The sequence below is a fragment of the Lepisosteus platostomus genome, chromosome 6 (genome assembly GCF_059453375.1).
Source record: "Lepisosteus platostomus isolate fLepPlt1 chromosome 6, fLepPlt1.hap1, whole genome shotgun sequence".
NCBI classification, from domain to species: Eukaryota; Metazoa; Chordata; class Actinopteri; order Semionotiformes; family Lepisosteidae; genus Lepisosteus; species Lepisosteus platostomus.
Genome location: NC_142616.1, coordinates 38,730,052 through 38,751,865, shown reverse-complemented (window position 1 = coordinate 38,751,865; position 21,814 = coordinate 38,730,052). Strand labels below are relative to the sequence as shown.

General features: G+C 36.4%; 1 protein-coding gene across 2 annotated transcripts in view; it reads left to right on the top strand.

Moving 5' to 3' along the window:
• The window catches only part of vwa2 (von Willebrand factor A domain containing 2), a 43,981-nt gene extending 22,682 nt beyond the window's left edge, over positions 1-21,299 (top strand). For both annotated transcript variants that reach the window (XM_088635733.1, XM_088635734.1), the window contains 12 exons: positions 971-1,045; positions 3,348-3,481; positions 4,141-4,250; positions 6,742-6,936; positions 8,139-8,272; positions 9,869-9,998; positions 10,765-10,820; positions 12,148-12,255; positions 15,026-15,604; positions 15,943-16,494; positions 17,739-17,861; positions 19,722-21,299. In XM_088635733.1, coding sequence (XP_088491859.1) covers positions 971-1,045; positions 3,348-3,481; positions 4,141-4,250; positions 6,742-6,936; positions 8,139-8,272; positions 9,869-9,998; positions 10,765-10,820; positions 12,148-12,255; positions 15,026-15,604; positions 15,943-16,494; positions 17,739-17,861; positions 19,722-19,864 — 2,339 coding nt within the window. In that variant the 3' untranslated portion in view covers positions 19,865-21,299. The remainder of the gene's footprint in view (positions 1-970; positions 1,046-3,347; positions 3,482-4,140; positions 4,251-6,741; positions 6,937-8,138; positions 8,273-9,868; positions 9,999-10,764; positions 10,821-12,147; positions 12,256-15,025; positions 15,605-15,942; positions 16,495-17,738; positions 17,862-19,721) is intronic.
• The last annotated feature ends 515 nt before the right edge of the window (positions 21,300-21,814 follow it).

The following is a 21,814-nucleotide window of genomic DNA, read 5'->3' as shown; positions in this document are numbered from 1 at the left end:
GCTTTAACACTTAAAGAGTAATAAATGTCAGCTGGGGAAGTACAATAAAATTGTTGGCTTAAGATGAAGAGGCCAAAAGCTGGATTTAAGCAACAGCTGACATGTTTTAAAATGGAAGCTTATCACTAAAAGTCCCATTTTATTTGTGAATTGTGAAGTGTCCATTTTCAGGGTGAGTGTCATGTTCTGTAGGTCCATTATTTTGATTTTGCCTCAACAAAGCATACTGAAAATAAATCATAATGCTTCTACACAAGTTTCCAAATGCACAGCTCACAGCTGGTTGTTGCTTAATCCACTTGAAACGGTGCTTTTGTGCTTGGTTCATGACATTAACTATTCAAATGTTGCATTACCAGTCAATGTACTGTATCTTTTTATTTGCTGTTTGTTTCAAAATCTGAATTATATATTTCTTAAGGATAGATACTGTAAACTTAAATGGAAAGTAAAAGGGAAAATACTATGCATTACAATTTGATTGCTGAGGTTCATTGTGGATATTTAAAATGGCTATGCAAGTAGATAGGTCATTTTGTTTAAATATCATAATGCTGCTACAGCCACATGCTCTTGTTACTATAACACTTACCATAATTACTGTATAGTGTATTAGTGGATAACTTTCTGCATTATGTTGTAATTCTAAACTTTTTTTTACCACAATTTAACATTCTGTAATTATGTTTTAAGTGTTACTCTAAAATAATGAATTGGTAACATTAAAATATCAGTATAATTACACCAGTGCAATAGGACATTACAATGTATATCCATCGCTGTCAACCTGTCACAATGTAATTATATTTATAAAAATACATAAAATCCGTGGATAGTTAATAACCATCCCGTCATCCAGGATCACTGGTGGAAGTAGCCTACTCTTCATCTGATTTTTGCAGACACACCCAAAGATCTCTTCCTAAGAAACTGAATAATATTTTTTTTTTCTCTTGTTTTTCTTCCCCAGTATCTCCTGCTGTGTTTCTACAGGAGATCAAAGCTGCTCAGGAGACGCTAGTGAAAATCAATGCTGCGAGTCAGTGTAAGTAATTTTGTAGGTAGTGAATATCCTATTGATATCTTTCAGTTGTATAATGTTCTGTCTCATTTTGCAAAAGTAAGACAAAAAATAACAGATTATTAAATGTTTAAAAATAATTTGATATGCACCTTGTATTTCTAAATTGTTTAGAGTTAACCAAAATGGAGAATCACTTCAAAAATAATAAGAAAGGTTGCTGTTTGCCTACTTGTTTGGTTGCTTAATGACCCAAGAATTCCATCAATCCATTTCTTAAAGTATACTTCAGTTAGCTTCAACAGTGAGACAACAATGTTTGGAAGTATTTGATTCTAGAGACCCACAACTGTGGTCTTTTTGTTGCAGATTCATGCATTTTGGACATGTTTCTTGTTGGAGTCAAAGACAGGCTTAAATACTATTTTAAAAGAAACAAAATAGTCTACATAATAACTTTTCTTTTTCATTCAAACCCATAAATATCATCTAATTTATAGATAGCTATAGATTTTGAGAACTAAATGTTTAAAATTGAGAAGTTAATGACTTTGTTAGTATTTTGGATTTGCATGCGTCAGAAATCTTAAAATGTCTCTTGCAAATTTCCAGTTTCATGACCACGTTAAAAATCATCTGATTCACTGCACCTGGTATTTGTATTTTTTATAGACAAGGGCAAGATCAGGCAATGATAAAACTTACAGATATTGACAATATCTGAACGATTTTTTTTACATGGCACATACTGTGCATTTATTTTCATTACTTTCTTTGCAAACAGAAACATGCCAAATGGCAATAGCAACCATGAGCCCAATATTCATGACCATGAGTTAATAATATAAGCTGATGTTCATCTATATCAGTGGTTTTGTTAATACCTGCTCTCAAACAGTCAGGTAGATTAAATCACATTACATAATGAGTATTTGTAGGAGGGTAAAGGTTTTTCTTTAGTTTTGGCAAATGTGTGTTTGAAGTAAATTAGTTAAAATATTCAGCCTGAACAGGAAAATAAAAGTATATTTCACTACCCCAAGCACAGAACAGAGTAGATGCACAGGTGTTATGAATGTGGAAGAATATGATTGTTCCACTGTATTTGTTCATTTTAATGTGGGAGAATTTTCAAAAACCTGCATTGTTTTCCAGTTCTGTATATAATGTGATGGATCAGAAGGACTGCATTGTCAATATTCTTGACTTCATTCTAATAGAATACTGGTTGACCTACAGTAAAAGGCTTTACAAAGCTTATCTCTACACTACCCGTCCTCAGATTTATTTCAGTGTGAGCCATTGTTTTGACTCAGTGTGTGCTTTTTTATGCTGGTGTTGGAGGTGGGAAGATTGAAAGGATTATCCAGGGGATTCAGCTGTAGGGAACACATTTCCTTGCAGAAAATGGTAGTGTCTGTTATGCCAGTGTCAGATGTGTGCCAAGGTGTTTTTGTAGATGTGTGCTACATTGTAAAGCAATACTTCTTCACTGGGGCTCTCGGCACATTTAAATCTGTCCTATAATCTTCATCAAGAAATTGGTTAAATTTATTTTTTTTGTGGAGAGTATGGGAACTATACAATTTTCATCATGATATACATTAAGAAGCTCATTTTGTATATTAATAACCTCGATTTTTGTTTTCTTAGCCTATGATTTGTTTTTGTTTGTTTAACTAGCATTTGGGGATGCTTTTTTATTACTAGAGACCATTAAAGCAATCTGAGGGTTGTTAAACCTTAACAGTTTTAATAACAGGGCTCTTGAGCGTTTTTTTGCTTTAGGTACCAGTAGGTATGCTTGATAACAGACCTGAATAAATAAATTATGCCACCCCCTATTTGCTTTGGGTGGTCAGAGCTTTTTACCCATTTCTTGAATCTTGTAAAATGTTTAAACATATAGCCTTGGGAAAAGTACTTTCCCATGATATATTTTATGTGTTATTTGTTAAATTACAGGTTTTACATAAAAGAAGCTCAGTTTCTGCTGATTTTAAGTTCAGTGTTTTTAGCGTAATGTATAATTTGAAAACAAATAATAGTTTCAGTACTCTGAGTAAGAAAGTAAATTGATGCATCAAACCAGTAATTTCAGTAATGTTGTACCTCGATCCTTTTGACATACTGTAGGTGTCACTGAGAGTTTTTAAAGAGTCTGTGTTTCTGTTGATCACACAGTACAAATAAAATCCTAAACATTTATTTAGTTATGTGTTTCTTTTTTATTTTCATTCTTTTTTATTCTAAAGTTTCTGTGAAACAAAAGAGGGGATACCTGCTGTGTGCTGAAGAATACTGACGTCTGTCTTAATCTTTGCAGTAATGCAGTGCTCAGCTGCTGTGGATGTACTGTTCCTGTTGGATGGTTCCTACAGTGTTGGCAAAGGAGGATTTGAGAGGTCCAAACACTTTGCACTGAAGTTGACTGATGCACTGGACATCAGCCCTGAAAGAGTAAGAGAATGTAGATATTGAGTGAATTAAAAAAAACAAACAATTTTTTATTGTTGGTGTTATTCTTATGAGTAGTGTTGCACACTATATGAGTTAAAAATTTGTTTATACACATAAAGATAGTCCATGTAGTCATGAAAACTAAGTAAGATTAAGTTGAATCTTGTTCTGCTAAAAAGTCTTCCTTCATTAATACATTCAGGTATTTACCCTATACAATATGTATGCTGTATGTAGAATATATCAATTCATTAATTTTCTAACCACTGAATCATGTACAGGGTCGCAGGTGACTCTGTACTGCCACTCCATCACAGGGCACACACACACACTACTCTCATATCAGGGCCAATTTAGACCAGAAAAACAGCTAACCTTCTAATGCTGTGTGTCTTTGGACTGAGGGAGGACACCCACACAAACAAAGGGAGAACATACAAACTCACCGTGTCACCTGTTTACTACTGTATACAGTATATCTGCTATTACATTATAAGGTACATTAGGGTCACCTATTAAAAATGTTAATATGATCCCTGAATTTCCCACAATGTCTATTATTGCATTCAGTACAGTGCCAGAGAAAAGAGTAAAATTATATCCTCATAATTTCTTCATTAAAGAGGTTAATCTGCAATTTTCTTGATTCCATCTCTCAGGTGCGAGTTGGGGTTATACAATATAGCTCCACTCCTAGACTGGAATTCTCTTTGGATTCCTGTCCAACCGGAGATGAGCTGAAGCAGCGTCTGAAGAAACTCTCCTTCAAGTATGTAAACAGAAGTTGTAATATTATAATAATTATTAATAATTATTATAATATTACAGTAATTAATAATATTAGCATGATTTCCAGTGAGAGAGAGGACCACATTAGTGGTTCCAAAAATGTAATTTGGAAAGAATAGAAAATAGTCAAGAAAATAAAATGATTATGTGGCACTGTGTTGTAATAAATACAAATGCAAATCTGAGGAATTTAAAATTTAGCAGTCAATGTGCCTAGGAGGTCGTGAGACAGAGGAACAAATGTCCTCTGTAATTCAAGCATGAAAAAGAGTATTGAACTACAGCATTGTAGGGCAATAAATACCCTCTGAACTATTTCCAGCTGTCAAGGCATATTATTTGGAACTCTGCACCATTTATTTTATTTTTAGTATGAAATGACCATTTCGAATTGCACTGTAAAACCATCAACACTTGTCGATGTGGCTTAGAACAACTGTGGGAGTGAATTGCATTGCATAGCTCAGACAGTTAAGGAACCCTTTCGCAGGAACTTGGAGCTTATCGTATCCCTTTTGGGCGACAGAATTGTCCATAACAGCAATTCTTGGAATGGAATTACAATGTTTAGTGCAAAATATAGTGTATTTGTGTAAAGTGTTTAGTTTATACACTTGTATACAGGGGTTTGAAAGTTGAAAACAATGAAATATACAGTATGTTAGAGCTCACTTTTCAGAAGTTGTTTTAACAACAAACTCAATTGGCAGTTGGCACTAGTATCAGGCCAAGAGTTATGTAAATTGTTTTAAATTATATGTAAAAAACACTGAACTTTTAAGTTGCAGAACAATATCCTTAAACTAGTATTGATTGTGGGGAAAAAAAAGAAATCCTTTTTACAAATGTAAATCCAAACAAAAAAGTAAAGGTTCAGTCATCCAAAAAGCACTTACATTAGCTGAGCTTGGCTGTATTAAAACCAAATTATGAAGAGATTGGAGACTATAAAGCATCTCTGGAGAACTGTGTAGTTGTGGTGACTGGTTGAGGGAAAGTAGGCTTGTGCTTGTATTTTTCTCTCAATTCCCAGCTATGTTTTTGTTCTGAAGCCTGTTGCTAGGAATATTTATTAAAATAACCTGGATTTAATAACCAGACATTTAAGATTGTGTTTTAAAATTAAATAGGGCAGCCATTTTGGCAGAAAATGTTGCAGCATACACACATAATAAAGTGAATCTTAGATATCTGCTCATTTCACATGATTAATGTGCAGCTCTTCAAGAATGTACATGAGATCTGGGAGCACAGTATCAGGCATACACTATAGCGGACACACTGAGTGCGATTTCCCAAGTGGAGGTGCAAAAGTGAGCACATGTAGCCTAGGATGAATGGGCTTTAATTTGCCATGGTATAGCAGTGTTTATACTGTATAACAGCAACAGTTGTGGGTTGAGGAGAATTAGAAGTGATAGGAGAAGTGATAGGCTTTACTGGCATTATTGGCAATGGCTCAGCCTAACTGACTTCTAACTCTCCTGTGAGGGATTGTTGAAATTGTTGTGTTAATGGATGCATTCCTCTATACACTATGGCTCCTACTATAGTAATCTTACTCCTGTAACTGTGGTGCACTCTGAATAACAATTAGTGATTTCAATTATTTTTAAAGAAAGATGCTTCCAGAGAGATTGTTACTTTACAGAATACTTTATTTTAAAGTTTGATATATTTCATTTTGAAAGAAACTATGACAGATGAGGATACTATAGCTGATATTATATTGCAGTGCCCTTTAAGTCTGCTCTGGGAAATGGGCCTGCAAGTTTTGTGAGCATCATTTACTAATTATTTGCTGTCGTTCTGGCAAAACAGAATAATGCAGTTACCTAAATAAGAACTTTGGTACAATAAAAAGCTTATTGATATTCTTTGAACAAGAAATAGCAGAGCATACAGTATCTATATTGTAGTTTAAGATTTTCAAAGGGCTTATGATAAAGTTCCTTGTAAAAGATTAGTCTCAAATTGCAGGTGGTAGGCATTCTAGGTAATATATGTGTTATCTGAATACAGATTACTTAATGTATAGGAAACACAGGGTTCAGAAAAGACAAGTGCCAGTGCTTAATTGGTGTGATGCAATTAGAGGTATACCCCAGGGATCTGTACTAAGACCTACAGCTACAGTATATGAGATTAATGACCTCTTCCTCATTGGGAGCATTCTCATTTTGTTATGCAGTACCACTGTACTTTTGGTGAGAGAAAACAGGACAAATGTTTATAAGTTTAAATGATTGTGTGAGTATTGCAACAATAAATTGATTTATTGTCTGTGTCCTTCATGTTATTTTCTGTTATAATGGTTAATATAGAAAAAAGTAAATTTAATTTAATGCCATTGTAATGTTTTGCTTATTTAGTGTTTGATACTTGTGCTTTTAGGTTTTTTGGGGGGGGGCTTTTTGCTCGCAATCAAAGAGTATGTCAAATCACTGTATCTGTTGTCTAATTCCCACTAGGGGTGGCAGTACACAGACAGGCCTGGCTTTAAAGTATGTTATTCGGAAAGGTTTCCCTGGAGGCAGGAACACAACCATTCCCCACGTTCTCATCATCCTGACTGACGGCAAGTCCCAGGGTGCCGTGCAGCTTCCTGCTGACCAGCTGAAGAAGAATGGCATCACGATATTTGCTGTGGGGATACGATATCCCAGGTAGGAATATTAGAGATAAAGGAGGCCATTTCTGCCTCCTTTTATCATTACATTTTCTTCACTGAAGAAATAACAGCTACGCTTGGTTTTAAATCGTTCCAGCAGTTATTGTCTTTTTATGTTCACCACCATTGTTACATTGGGCACCCATCTTTATTACAAACTTCCAATACAATATAAAACACTATGGCAAAAAATTAATATTTACACTTGATTAATATACCAAGCTTTGGCAGACAACATTCTTTTGTGTCCTGTGTTACTCTTGCTTCAGAGTTGTCACCACCACTGTCTATTACCTCTCCTAAGGGTGAAATCTGCAAGCAGTATATTTAAAAAAGTGTAGAGGTGAGCAAACTGACACCATAAATGCTCAGAATATTTAGGTCTAAATACTGTACCAGAGTAGTCTGCAGCTCTCCAGGACCATTGGTGAGGGTCAGTGTCAGGATGTTTTCATAAAATATAATCTTATGTGTTCATTTGGGTTCAAAATTTATAGTCTGAGGTTAAATATTGAAACATAGAGCTTAATATCATTATATTTCCTATAGGTTTATCCTAGTTTAATGTTTGGAGTCTATGAAGCAGCAGAATGGAACCTTTTAATTTCCCATGGATATAATATACAATGAACAATAAATTGTAAAAAAACAAGAAATATTTATTAAATATAAAAGTGGCTATGTTTTGTGAAGTTCAGAATTTCTAGATATACTTCAGGTTTACTTGGGGATTAGGATTTACCATGCCACAGTTTTGCAGAAGCTGCTCTGGATGAGACCCATGTGTTTCTCTGTCCTGCTATATTTTTAAATACACACTTCAAATTTTCTTTTCCAAAAACATACAGTTCAGCATTAATTAAAATATGCCATGTTGATGAAAAATATTTTCTTTGTAAAGAAATTTTCATTTTACAATGAAGTGTACAGTTGAAGGAGGACAACTGAGAAAGCTACTCTTTTAGCACAGAAGTGTTTAAAGCATGTTGATGGTTATGTAGATATGCTGTATCGGTTCATCTCAGATGAATCACAAGTGTATTTAATGGATAAGCAACATCTGCTCACATATTTTGTTCTGCTTCCTGCAGTTTAATTCATATATAATTGTAGTTTTTCTTAGAATATGGAGGGTTTTTCCTGGCAAGCTCAGTGCTGTCCCGGGAAATATTCACTGGGCTTCTCTTGCCATCTTAGGTGGGAGGAGCTTCACATCCTGGCCAGTGTGCCCTCAGAGCAGCATGTTCTGTTTGCTGAGCACTTTGATGATGCAGTCAACGGTCTCTACACAACCTTGACTTCTGCCTCTGTCTGCACTGCGGTGCCATCAGGTATATGCCATTCTGCGTGATTCATTCTTCTTCTTTTAGGCCACAACACACCAAACTATGTACAGTATGTATTGTGGAACAGTTTTAAAAATCATGTCACCCAGGTGATTGCTATACTTCTTTGATGGATGAAGCAGGAAAATGATGAAAAGAGCTATTTAAATTTTTTTTTTGTTCAATCATTAGTGGATTTCCTGTAAGGTTCTCTGGAGCTTGTAGTGTGTCAAATGATGAATGGCTCTGACAAATGGGTGGGTCATCTCTGTGTGCATATACTTTTAATTCTCTCCATGTGGTACCGGGCGGAGCGGTGGCTCTGTGGCTAAGGATCTGCGCCTGTAGCTGGAAGGTTGCCGGTTCAAATCCCGCAACCGGCAGAGGAATCCTACTCTGTTGGGCCCCTGAGCAAGGCCCTTAACCCAAACTGCTCCAGTGACGCTTTACAATGGCAGACCCTGCGCTCTGACCCCAGGCTCTCTCCCTGTCTGTATGTCTGTGTCTCATGGAGAGCAAGCTGGGGTTTTTAAGCTCTTTTTTTTAAAAGCTTAAAAGAGCTTTTTTAAGCTCTTTTAAACTTGATGACTAAAAAAACTAAAATACAGTAGTTCTAGATCTTTTGCGGGTAAATGTTTCATTTTATGCGAAAAGACGAATTCCTAATGCAAGAAATTGTATAGGGTAATAAAGTGATGTTATGTTATGTTAGGTTGATTGTAGTAAGCCAAATTGGCAATTGGCAATTTCACATTGAGTGGGTACAAGAATAGAATCACACGCACAGTATTTCCACATTTTAACAATAAACAACATGGTATTCAAGAGGATTAATGCAATGTTAGATGCAAGCTTTTTAAGCTCTTTTAAACTTGATGACTAAAAAAACTAAAAAACAGTAGTTCTAGATCTTTTGCGGGTAAATGTTTCATTTTAAGCACTTAATTAGACCCATGAAGAAAGCAGGGGTCTGGGGAGAATTAAAGCCAGAGGTTCTGCATTAAGTTGAATCCAACAACCCTGGTCATTGCTGATTGGGCTTTAATGAGTCATTCATTTTCCAAAGGGGCCGTATCTAATTACAAGCAATTAAAAATGTGGTAGATACAAGCCAAACTTCACTGCACCGGAAAAATGTATGTTACATTTATACAAGGAGTTAGCATGCTACTCTAGGAATGCTTAGACAGCAGAAATATCACTCATTTCTTCCTATATGCTTTATTATGCATTTCTTTAGATCAATATAGTATTTTGGCTCTAATGCGAGAATTATTTATTGAATTTATGTACTGTGTATTGCAGCATGGGGATGTACAGTGGAAACAGCCCACTCCTTTCATTCTTTCATCTTTAGCATCCAGATACATTTTTATAGATTTTGTGCTTTTGAATGTATTGCAAGCATAAATGATGCTCCTGTAACAAGCGCAGAACAAATTGAACTGAACTGCAAGTAGAAACAAAGTTAAAGTTGTTCTTGTGCAAAACAAGGTTGTCTTCATGTCCTGCTTTTATACTTATCTCAAGTGTTGAAGTGGCCAGCGTGAAGGCTGGGGTTGAAATGCATTCAAGTTCACAAATTTGGCACATGTTCCTTAGGATGCAAGATTGAGTCTCAGCTTTGTGAGCGCAAAACCCTGGAGACCGTGAAGGAGTTCCAGGGGAATTTCATGTGCTGGAAAGGGTCCAAAGGGTACTCACCCTCCACTTCGCTGTGCCCCTATTACAGGCAAGTAGTTCTCCTTTGTTTGCTGTAAAGTTTCAAAATACATTTACATGAAGTGTTAGCTCACACATTTTTAACCCGGCATTTGAAATGTGATCAGCCTCACCTAGTGGAATTAATGGACTAAGAGGGAGGTTGTATTGGAAGAAGGTTGCAGGCAGTAACTGATCACGACAGGGGATTTATGAAATTGTTAACCGTGCTGCTTGAGATATGGGTACTGCTGAAATACAGTACACCACCTCAGAATAAGTACATCTGCTGCGTTTGTAGACATTTTATTTTTATTTGTGATGTTTTGCACGTAATTGCTCTTTAAAATATCAGCTGTTGCATCTCACACTGTACTGTAGGTCCAAAAGGTCTTTATAAGACACCCATCAGATTGAAATTCAAAAGAAAGAAATAAACTAATGTGAAAAATCAGGCTTAAAATTTCAATCATCTTGCACTACTTCTTTAATTATGTTGCTGCAGCATGAAGAAAAAAAAAATAATGTTTGAGATATGTTGTGGTAAAGTTTGGCAAGAACCCAGTATACTGTATGAGAGCATTTGAAGCTTCTAGAATAGTGTTAGTAATGTTTAATTCTATTTATTGTTGATTTATTTAAACACAATTTAAAGATGTTTCACTGTTTGTCATACTGCTCTTTTATGTTTCCAGTGCTAGCAAAGTGATGAATAATGTAGAGCTAAAAATCTGTGTTATAATTAAAGCAGTAGATTTAATTACAGTATGTAATCTTAGAAGTTGTAATTTTCACAGATGGAACAGAGTGTACAAGAAGCACCAAGCAACATGTTACAGAACTATTTGTCCAGGTAATGTGAATTTTTGTGAACTTCAAACTAATCTACCTTCTAAGTATCTTGAGAAAGTGCAGGTCCTTCTGTTAAAGTATGCACTACTACATATACTTGAAGACAACGTTTGATCTGGTGTTGTGAAAAATTCAATCCCTTTCTGTAAATGGCAGTGTGTTTCTTTCAGTCTTCCAAAACAGCACTTTAAGTTCTTTGGAATAGTACTATTTACTGTAGGTATTGCAAAAAAGGAATTTCAATACATCTTTAAATGTTTAACCATATGTTTACATATAATTGGTACAAATATCATAATACCATCTTCTGGTGAAAGAGAAACAAATTTTCCAGTGAAGAGGTATCAATATAATTCACCTTCATTTCCCACTATTTGAAGTGTTTCAGTAATCTTTGATTTTAATCAAATTTCCTTTGAAAGATTAGAATTTCATTCTCCTCCTAGCTGTCATTGCAGTGCCAAGCTCCCTTGTAAGAAGGATCCCTTTCTTTCCCTGCTAATGTGGTCTTATGGTGCACGACCCAGTGAAAGGCCAGCTCAGCGCTTCCAAATAGAATATTCTTCACAGCATGCCAGCACATTTAGACTGTTTATTCTTCCTCCAAATAAGTGCAGAATCACAATCCATTAATCTTGTCTGTGTCAGGCCATCCTGTGCTGAGTGGCAAATGGGTGAGGGTTGAATTGTTACTCCTAGTATTTTAGTTTCATCAGCCCACATGCACACGGGGGGGTGGGGCAGCTGGAAGTAAATGTCTCCTGTCTGAGACGTTGTGATTTCTAAAGGCTTGCATGGTCAGCAAAAATATTCTTACCTTCTCCACTCTAGTTATCTTTTCCTCAGCTTTAAAAGAGTTAAAAAATGTTATACAATATGATCAGAGTTTATTTTTGTAGCATTATTCATGCCAGTGAATGTAATGAAAATGTCCATGAGCATGAAACAGTTAAAAAATAAAAAAGAGACAGTCAAAGCTTGAATAAAAAAAGAAAAACTGTTTAAATTTTAACTTAAAATAATCAGGTTTATCAAGCTTTAGCTTTCTTAAAATCTACTGTAATGGTGTTCCAAAGGCAATGGAGCAGTTTATTAATTAAGGCTTTAGTCCCACTTCTTTCAAGACTTAATAACCAATTAAACGTCTTTCTATAATTGTGGGAATCTAATAATTAAGTCCTGGGATAAAAATACTTAATCCACAAAGGATCTTACAGGATGTTTTAGCAGTATTAAGCATTTATGGTAGAAGTGCTTAATACTGCTGTTCTAAATGGCAGATTAACAGTCTGGATGTGCGCTGTCCCCATCTGTCTCCTCTCCGTCAGACCCCTGTGACTCTCAGCCCTGTCAGAACGGAGGCACCTGTGTCTCAGAGGGATTAGAGAGATACCACTGTCTCTGTCCTGTGGGGTTTGGAGGAGACTCTAACTGTGGTAAGAATTTGGCCAGTATTATTGTTTCCTTGCATTGTATCTGGTGGATTCTTTAAGTATTTAGTATGTAAAGTTTTATTTAACCAATCCTATGGAGTAAGAATACTGAATTAACTTTAGTTTTAATCCAATTCACTTCTGTCATGAAATAAGGTTATTTGTAGCAGGGTTTCAAAACTTTAGCATAGCACATTTGCTTTACATTAACAGTGTAAGCCTATTACATTTTAAAATAATCAGCATCTGGAAGGAATTAAAGAATATACCACACTTCCACTCAATGAGTGGAGCAATAACTATAGATCTTGAAAATCATACAGTGTTAAAAAAAAATTGTAAGGATATAAACTCAACATAAATATTATTAACTTCAATTTTAATGTATGAGACTATTTAATGTTGTTTTCAACTCCACTACCAACCCTTGTCATTTGCAGTAGCTGCACCATTACGCTGATGACAGTTGTCTAATAACATCAAAACTTTGGTGTTATAAAACATTGTATTGTCCTTTGGTTGTTTTCAGTCACTGACAGACTTGGTAACTTTTGTTTTTGGTGTCTTAGAACGTATTTTTCTTTTTTGTGTTTTTCTGAAGTATTAAATCGGCAATTACTCTAAGTAGGAGCCGCCTCTAATAACACACCACATAAACATACAACACATCATTAACACTATTTACAACCTCCATTGTGCTCCCAAGGTATAACATCTCATTCACCCAGAACAAACCCAGAATGCTACCAAGTATTCAAACACTTACTGTACATAATGCCTACAAAGGCCAACATAAGCGATAAGATGCTTTCTAACAAAACAGAATACAACCTGCTGTTAAATGACTCTTTGTAAACCTGGATGCCACCAAATGAATGAGAACCTATCTCCCTATTCTAAAAATGCACTCACCAGGAGAGGCTGTAAAGAGGGATTCTTTTACACAGGCAATCTGAGTTCCCTAAAAACTACAGAATACTAAGCTCTCTTAACAGGGTTCAAATACCAATCTGGTCTTCCCGGGTGATCTGGAACAAAGAGCTCTTGCCCTCTCTCTTGTGGTCTTGTCTGTCTTCTCTCTACTTCACCATCATCTTATTTGTTGTCTTTCTGGACTGTTGATTGATACTTAATCATTTACCCAGAACTTAATTGCTTTGCAGTTGATAATGATGTCACTAGCCAGGTGTTACCCATTGTATGTCAATCCTCAGCGACACTTCTGTAGTTGCCTATAGCTGTAAAAAACATAGCGGCCTACTGCGACAACTTTTAATCTAATAATAATAATAATAATTGCGTACACTTATATAGCGCTTTTCTGCACACTCCACTGAAAGCATTTTACAGGTAATGGAGATTCCCTCCACCACCACCAATGTGCAGCCCCACCTGGATGATGCGACGGCAGCCATAGTGCGCCAGAACGCTCACCACAAATCAGCTATCAGTGGGGAAGAGAGCAGAGTAATGAAGCCAATTCATAGATTAATTATTCATAATCTAGTGGATCCAGGCTCCATTCATGGCACGTCATCCCCTTTAATAAAAAACTGTATAGTCATGATACATTTTAAAGCAGGAGCTAGGCTATGCATTTAATATGTTTATATAACGTTATATTTTTAAGAAATATGATTATTAGACTGAGTAAAACCCAATTAAATTAAGCTAGTGTTTCACTTATACCTAACACAACACAGGTGCCACTTATGTATCTGCTTTGAGCAACAAAGGGCTTAAAGTGGCATGCTGAACAGAACTGCACTCACTGTGCTTTCTGCTTCCACAAATAATGAAACACATTCTAGATGGCCACGTGATTTGTATGTTAAGATCTGTTTTCTCTTATCCCTTCCTCACAAGCAGAGAAGCTTGCACCATAAGGAGTTATACAAATATTTATGTCTGCTTCTACCAAACTATGTTTTGTGGATTTAAGTAATTTAGGGTGTGATCTAGAGTAATTCCTAATTGCTGATTTCAGTACTGTTGAACAAACTGCAATATACTGCAAAATATACAGGTAATAGAATTTCTTTGTTACTATGGTGGTCCCGTTTTCTTTTTAAGAAGAATGGGTCTCTATTTTATTGTATTCAATTTGAAGTTTTTTTTTTAATTGAAGCCTTCAGTAAAATGTTTACTTTTGCCTTCTAATTATGTTTAAATGGGGGCATGTCTGATAAAAATAATTTAGTTTAGCAGTTTAAGGCTGAGTAGTTGGGTAGTTAAGATAGTGCATCATTGTAAGATACCTTAAATATTTAATTAGGTCGTAGTGTAGGATAATCATTTTACATAAATAGATTAAAGGAATCAAATCTCTCTAATGGAAATTAGAAGGGAAGCAGGCAGTGGGAAAAAAAAAGTTAAAAAAAATATTGAGCTGAACGTGAAAACGCCCAAATTAAATTTCAGACTAAGAAAAGACAGCACCATTTAGTCAGAGTTATGGGTGTCTGGTACAGGTTACCTTACCATGTTTTTGAGGGTGGTTATCATGAATTCTTAACGAGATGGATCAAATTCTTGGCTCAATGAACTATTCGCAAATGAGCAAGATAGGCACAATGCTATAAATTGTATCACATGTTCTTATGTACAGTACATTTGGCATCCTGTTGAAAACAGCAGAGACTTTGTAATGCGCATTAGGCAAATGCAATTATAACTCGAGTGCACCTGACACTGTTTCGGACCGAAAGTGTTAATTGTTAATTTCATTTTTATGTTGATTTCACCTTAAAGTTTACCATGTTTGTCCTTGCAGCTCCAAAGCTAACTCTAGACTGCAGTGTGGATCTTTTCTTCCTTATTGAAGGCTCCTCCAACATTAACCTGGAGGGGTTCCTCCGCTACAAGTCCTTCCTGAAGCGGTTTTTACAGGCTGTGCTAGCCTCAGACACACCAGTAAATGTAGGGTTGGCCCAGTACAGCAGTGATGTCAAGATAGAAATGAAGATCGGGGAGTATGGTGACATCTATGAGCTCCTCCAAGTCATCGACGGTATGAGTTACCGGGGAGGTGAGACCAGGACAGGGAAAGCCCTGCGCTTCATCACACAGCATGGCTTCAAGAGCACGCCGGTATTCGCCGATGTCCAGGACGATCTCCCGAGAGTTGTGATTCTTCTCACTGACACCAAGTCTGTGGATCTAGTGAGCGAGCCAGCCAAATACGCTCGAGACCGGGAGCTGTTTCTACTTGCTGTGGGGCGAGACTCTCTGAAGGCAGAGCTTAATGACATTACAGGAAACCCCCAGCGAACTATAACCTATTCTTCTCCACAAAGTCTCTTCAACAAGATCCCCGAGCTCAGGTCAAAGATCTGCAGTGTAGATAGTCAAGGTAAAATTCATTGTGGCATCCGTTTTCAGTCTTGAGATATCTACAATGGTGTTACTTTTAAAATAATGTTGATTTTATGATACAATAAAAGCAAAGCTGTAATGATGTAAAAAGGTATATTTAGAATCAGAGGATTGTTTTTTCCATTGATTGATTTTTGTGGGTGGAAACTTATGGGTATTTCTTATGGCTTCAGATAATTAGACAAAAAAACTTCCTAACCCAACAGTTTATACAGTATGGGGAAAAACTGTATTGCAACGTCATGTGGAATATTTACAATCATTGCGTCCTGCTTTATGCACACTGATCTTTTTCCCTGTTGAATTTCATCCTAGGGTGTCTGGGTCAGTCTCTGGACTTAGTGTTTGCCCTCGATGCCTCATCTGGGGTTGGGAAGGATAACTTTGTTCGTCTGAGGGATTTCGTCAAGAGCACCTCAGTGCAGTTTGACATCAACCGTGATGTGACTCAGATTGGACTGGTTGCCTTTGGCAGGAAGCCGCGTACAGTCTTCAATCTTGACACCTATGATTCGGGCTCTGGCATACTTCAGGGTATCAACCTGGTGCCGTACATTGGAGGCAGCTCCTCTACAGGCAGTGCTCTGCTCCATATCCATGAGGATGTGATAACTGTCCAGAAGGGGGCCAGACCTGGTGTTAATAAGGCAGTAGTGGTCATCACTGATGGGGCTGGAGGCGAAGACGCCATGGTTCCAGCCCAGCAGATTAGGGACAACGGCGTGGCTCTGTTTGTGATTGGAATAGGGGATGCCCAGAGAGACACTCTGCTGAAGATTGCAGGCTCGGAACAGCACATGTTTTCTGTGCCATCGTATGAAGACCTGAAGTATTACGAAGACCTCCTGGTGCAGAAAGTCTGTGAAGGTGAGTCCTGGCCATAAACCAACAGCAGCGTAATCAGCCTCACCTCGCTGCAGGCAGCTCACACAGATTTACAGAAAAACAATTTTTAAATGATAATAAAACTAAAATGTAAAATAGGCGGGCTTTCATTTTCAGTATGCATTTTGTCTTCAATTGTATTAAGCTTAGGAAAAATTTGTATTAAACTTAAAGGAAAACGTATTTTCCTTTAGACTAAAATGGAGTGAATGATTTACCTACACCTACCTATTACCTGTGTCCCAATTGATTTCTTAAAAAGTCACAGATGGAATTATTTCTGTCCATTTTCTTTTAACAGGAAATCATATAGTAATTCTACTTTATACCACAGCACAAATACACTTGAAAAACATAGGAATAGGAACTATTTTTACAATTTTAACTTGGACTACACTATTTTTTTCCTTGGAGTGTCATGTCAGAGTAAAAGAGTATGACATTATTAATCATTCCATTAATAATCATAATGATCATTGCATTAATGATCCTAACAGGCTGAACAAGTTCTGTAATTGGGTCTGATCTGGATCCCTTGGAGATAGTGGCTGAGAGGAGAATGGTGTCCAAATTAATGGCCATCATGGACAACGTCTCCCATCCCCTCTATGACATGCTTGTGAGAATGAAGAACATGTTCAGCAATAGGCTGATACAACCACGGTGCGACAAGGAGCGCTACAGGAGGTCATTTTTGCCTTCTGCCATAAGACTACAACGCATCCACTGTGTGTCTGGGCAGGGGCAATATTGAATGTTATTGGACTAAACATGAATTTCTCTGTTTACAGCTGATTTTCCTGTTTACAACTGATATCTAGGGATTTGTGCAATATATTTATAATGTGCAATACATCTTTTGTGTACTGTACATTCTGGTTTGTTTTGTTTCTTCTGTATTGTGAGCTATTCTGTATACTCTGTATATTCTGTATACAGTAAGTACAGTCACTGACTGTACTTACTGTATTGTATTGTGTATTATTGTATTGTATAATTTCGTTACACTGTGCTGTGACCTTTATTTAATGTTATAGATATAGGAGTTTATATAGATGTAAAAGGGATTATATAGATACAGTATAATGATATAATATAGTTTATAAAGATATTTTGGTGAGGGTATATTATAACATTATTTAAATATAATGGGGTTACATTATTTTGGTTGGGAGTAAAAGGCTGATATTTCCAGCATTGCTCTGTTTTACACTTCTTTTTCCCAGATGCCAAGAGGCCTGTGAACTTATGTAAGCCTAACCTTTGCATGAATGATGGAATCTGTATTCTGCGGAATGGAAGCTATCGCTGTGAATGTCGAGGCTGGGAGGGCCCACACTGTGAAACTAGTAAGCTCTTCTCCCTGCCTTACCTTTGGCATTTGTTTGAACTGCGGGAAGGTTGGGCTCCTATCTCTTTCCTAAGCACTGCCTGATCTTTATCAGCTTAAGGTCAATTTTCAAGTCTGGCTCAGCTTTTTTTTTTCAGTTCTCTCTCATGAAACATTGTATGCCTTTTAATACTGCTTTTAATTATTTTTTTTAGATACTAGTTCTTTCACAGAAATCAGCCTTCTTCTTCTCAAAACCGATAAAGATCTGTTAAAATGCTTGACCTATAGCCCATCATCTTTGTTGAATATTTCTATTAAATTCTTTGAAAATGTTTTTTTCCAAGCAAACAGAGATACACATCTAATACACAACAACCAAAAAGGGGTTTTTTAATGTTTAATTTGCTTCATACTCCATATCATAGAACCTACATTAGTCAGTGCCTTGTGCATAATACTCTTCAGACACAAAAAAGACATTTGATTGCTGGGAATGGAATGGAATCTGGGTTGCTCTGAAGCATTTTGATTTTGTTCATTCACCTGGGGAAAGTGGTATCTCTAGATAGTAAAATATTGGGCATTAGACAGCATAATCTTAAAGACTTATGCTATATTATCTGAGAACATACAGTATAAAAGGACAATTATATTGTTATGGATCCTACTCACCCCGTCTATAGTCTGTATGCTATTTTACCATCTGGACACAGGTTCCTGCCTATGAAGACTAAGCAGGGTCTTTCCAGCATCTTGGCCTGTGTACATAAAGCTTCTGAATTCTAATGGCTTTCCTATGTCTCATTCTCCACCATTAAAAAGGAGAGGTTTATATTCATGGACATACTGTATCTCCTCACCTCCTTCTCCCTTTTCACCCTTTCCTAATAATTAATTATCCTTTTTTATAATATTAATATTAACAGGTAAAGTAACATCAAATATATAAACTGGACAGCTGATCCTGTTTTTTAAAAATAGTGTAATCTGTTTTTATGCTGCATGTATGAGGGATGTTGTTTTTTGTGTATGTCTGTAATCTTGTCTGCTTCCTCTCTGTCACCTCTGTTGTTTGTTCATTCGTTAGCACTGTTCAATCAAGCTACAACCCAGCATTTCCCCAACTGATGTTGAGTGAGCAAAACATTTTGTTTAATGCTGAACAATGTTTGATTATTTCTTTCAGAAACAGTATACAGTACATACAGAATAGATACAGTATATCTATGTCAGTCTCACACCATTTAGAGTTATTTTGTAATATTGGCAGGTTCTTTGGATATAATATTAGTTGGTCACAATCTTTTGTCAATTGTCCATTCTTCTTGACAGTATAGCCAAAATACCCTTTTTTTCATCCAATAGTTCCATCCATCCTAGGCATTAGCGATATTGTCAGCTGTTTAAAAGACAGTTTGTAGTAAGTCAGACATCTTGGGTGGTGCTGCTGTCGCTGATACAGTTTCTTTCTGGCTCGGATTTGATTAATCATTTCCTATGCATCTCTCAGTGCACATGGGCAAGCAAACAGCTCCAATGAGTCAAAAGAAAGGTCTTGAATGCCTTTCAAAGGATTATTATAATAATTTCTCATGAATGAAAGTGTCCTTAATCCCATGCCATGCATAATGTTACATGAAGGCAAGGAGGTGAAGTGTTATTAAAATGTACAAGCCATGTGATAGTATGATGTACACAGATGCATTACAATGCATTTCTTTTGGAGAACAACATTAGCCTGTAAGATGTATTCTTAAAACAATAATCTTGATTTGGTGAAAAGTAACCAAAATTAGACCTCTTCTGAGATTGGACCGTTTAGTGTTTGTGGCTGACTTCTGACCTCTTCCGATTCTCATTCACCGTTGAAATCTAGGAAGCACCAGGCAGCCAAGCCGAGGCGATTTCCCAAGACCATCCGAGTTACAAACAAAGAGACGAAGGCAACGCCACAACAAGGAGCTCCCCCAGCAGCTCAGAACCCGCCACCAGAGGAGGCACAAAGCCCAGACGCCATGAGGGTGTGACCCAGGAGAAGGGTCTTCCTCTACCCCTGGCCTGCGCAAGGGCCTCGCTAGCTGTGGCTCTTGCCAATAGAAAATGGACAGAGCAGCAAGAGGAGGGCTTCATGGCAAACAGTTGAATTATTTAAAGAAAGATTTCTTATTGTACTGATGATGTTTTGAATGCCAATGAGTTACAAATTATTTCGATGTCTTTTACTGAGTGCTTGAAAGGGGGATGAGAAATGTACCTTTCACAATCATATTGACTGGCTAGGCTGCATTAACTGAAACCAGTAGGTTTTCAGTCCTTAAACCTTTGTTGTTGTATTGTCGCTGTATCAATTATGATATACTGTAAATGGAAAAAAAGGTGCTTTCTTATTTAGGGGATTTGCATTTTTGTTTGTTACAAATCTAGAGAATTTAAAAAATGTAGTGGAATTAGGAGGTATTAAAATTACCCTTTCCTAAAGGTAAAAAAAACCCACACGTTTTGTGATTTATGCCATAGTGCATGTGATCCTCCCCATTCTCCAGTAGCTCTCCGAAGTGCGTGTGGGCACATGAGTTTCTTTACTATGTCTGGTGCGAGTGCTTAAACACCTGGTTAAGAAATGTTCAGACCCTTTAATTTGCCTTTTTTAGATTTCCTTTTGTTTTTGTACATGTAGCTTTTAAAACAGGTACCAACTCTTGCCGTCTAGCCCAAGTATCTACAAAGTCCTTGAAGTATCTGTGACTGATAATAGTCCAGAACTGAAAACTATAGTAAACCGCTAAAACATACTTACACATTTTTCTCATAAGATCTATTCTTTGTTTCCTATTACCCAAATCTATTCCTGAAGAGTTGGAGATCAGCATGTTAAAAAAAGACCAGTGTGCTGATTTCTGTCTGTGGGCAAACTACTTTCCCTGTAGCAAATTAATTAGATGGGAATTTCTACCCGCAGTCCACCCACAGGGGAAATATGGGTCTTTAGTGTATAATTATTTTCAAAGATTTCCCCCAGGGTGTAGGTGCTGAAGATGAAAGAAATGACAGTAATCATAGTATGTACTGTAATATTGACCTTTACTCTTAAACATTGTTTTATGACTGAACTGTTTTCAACATGCTGATATTTAAATGTATCCTTCATGTTTTCTTTTATGCAGCACTACAGAAAATGGGGCAGATAGTGATATTATTGAGTTATGGATTTGCCTTGTCTTGGAACTCTGAGAGATCTTGTAAATGATTCAGAGCTGCTCACGGGTGATGTTTATACTTGTATATAAAACATTTAATCTCACTTAGGATATGGTAGATTTCTAGGACAAAATATGCTTCCTTTAAAAAGAACACAATACACAATTTGTCTTTTGTTAACATAAATGTTTCTGTACTGTTAAACATTAACGTAAGATTTTTTAAAATTTTGTTATAAAACTGTTATTTCACAATACTGTTATATTTCTGTTGCCTTATTCAATTTTCTTTAATAGAACATTTTCCTTTAATAGGTTTTTCTTTCAGTTTTTTTTTTGTAAACTTAAGAATGATTTTTTCTGTACTTTTGTTGTTTTATTCTCAATTACTATAGTACTACACAGATACCAAAAACAACTTTATAGATAATGTATTGACAGAGGTGTTGTAGGCCAGTCAATTCATTTTTTCCAGAAGTGTGTTATATCAAATGCTGTATTTACCAAGTTCATTTTGCTGTATAAGCAATATTGTATATTTCAAAGAAAGTTTAATATTACACCACATAATATAGAGTCAGGGCTGAGATATTAGTGAAAAAAAGAAGGAAAAAAAAATACAAAGCACAGGAAAAATGGGAAGCAATTGCAACATTGTTAGGGTGTGCTTTCCAAGCTCATCAATCACACCTAAGAGCCAGAGCTTAAGGCACTGGTTAGTTAGTTAATGCCAGAAGACCAGGGCTGCTGATCAGTGTATTGTCCTCCTCTT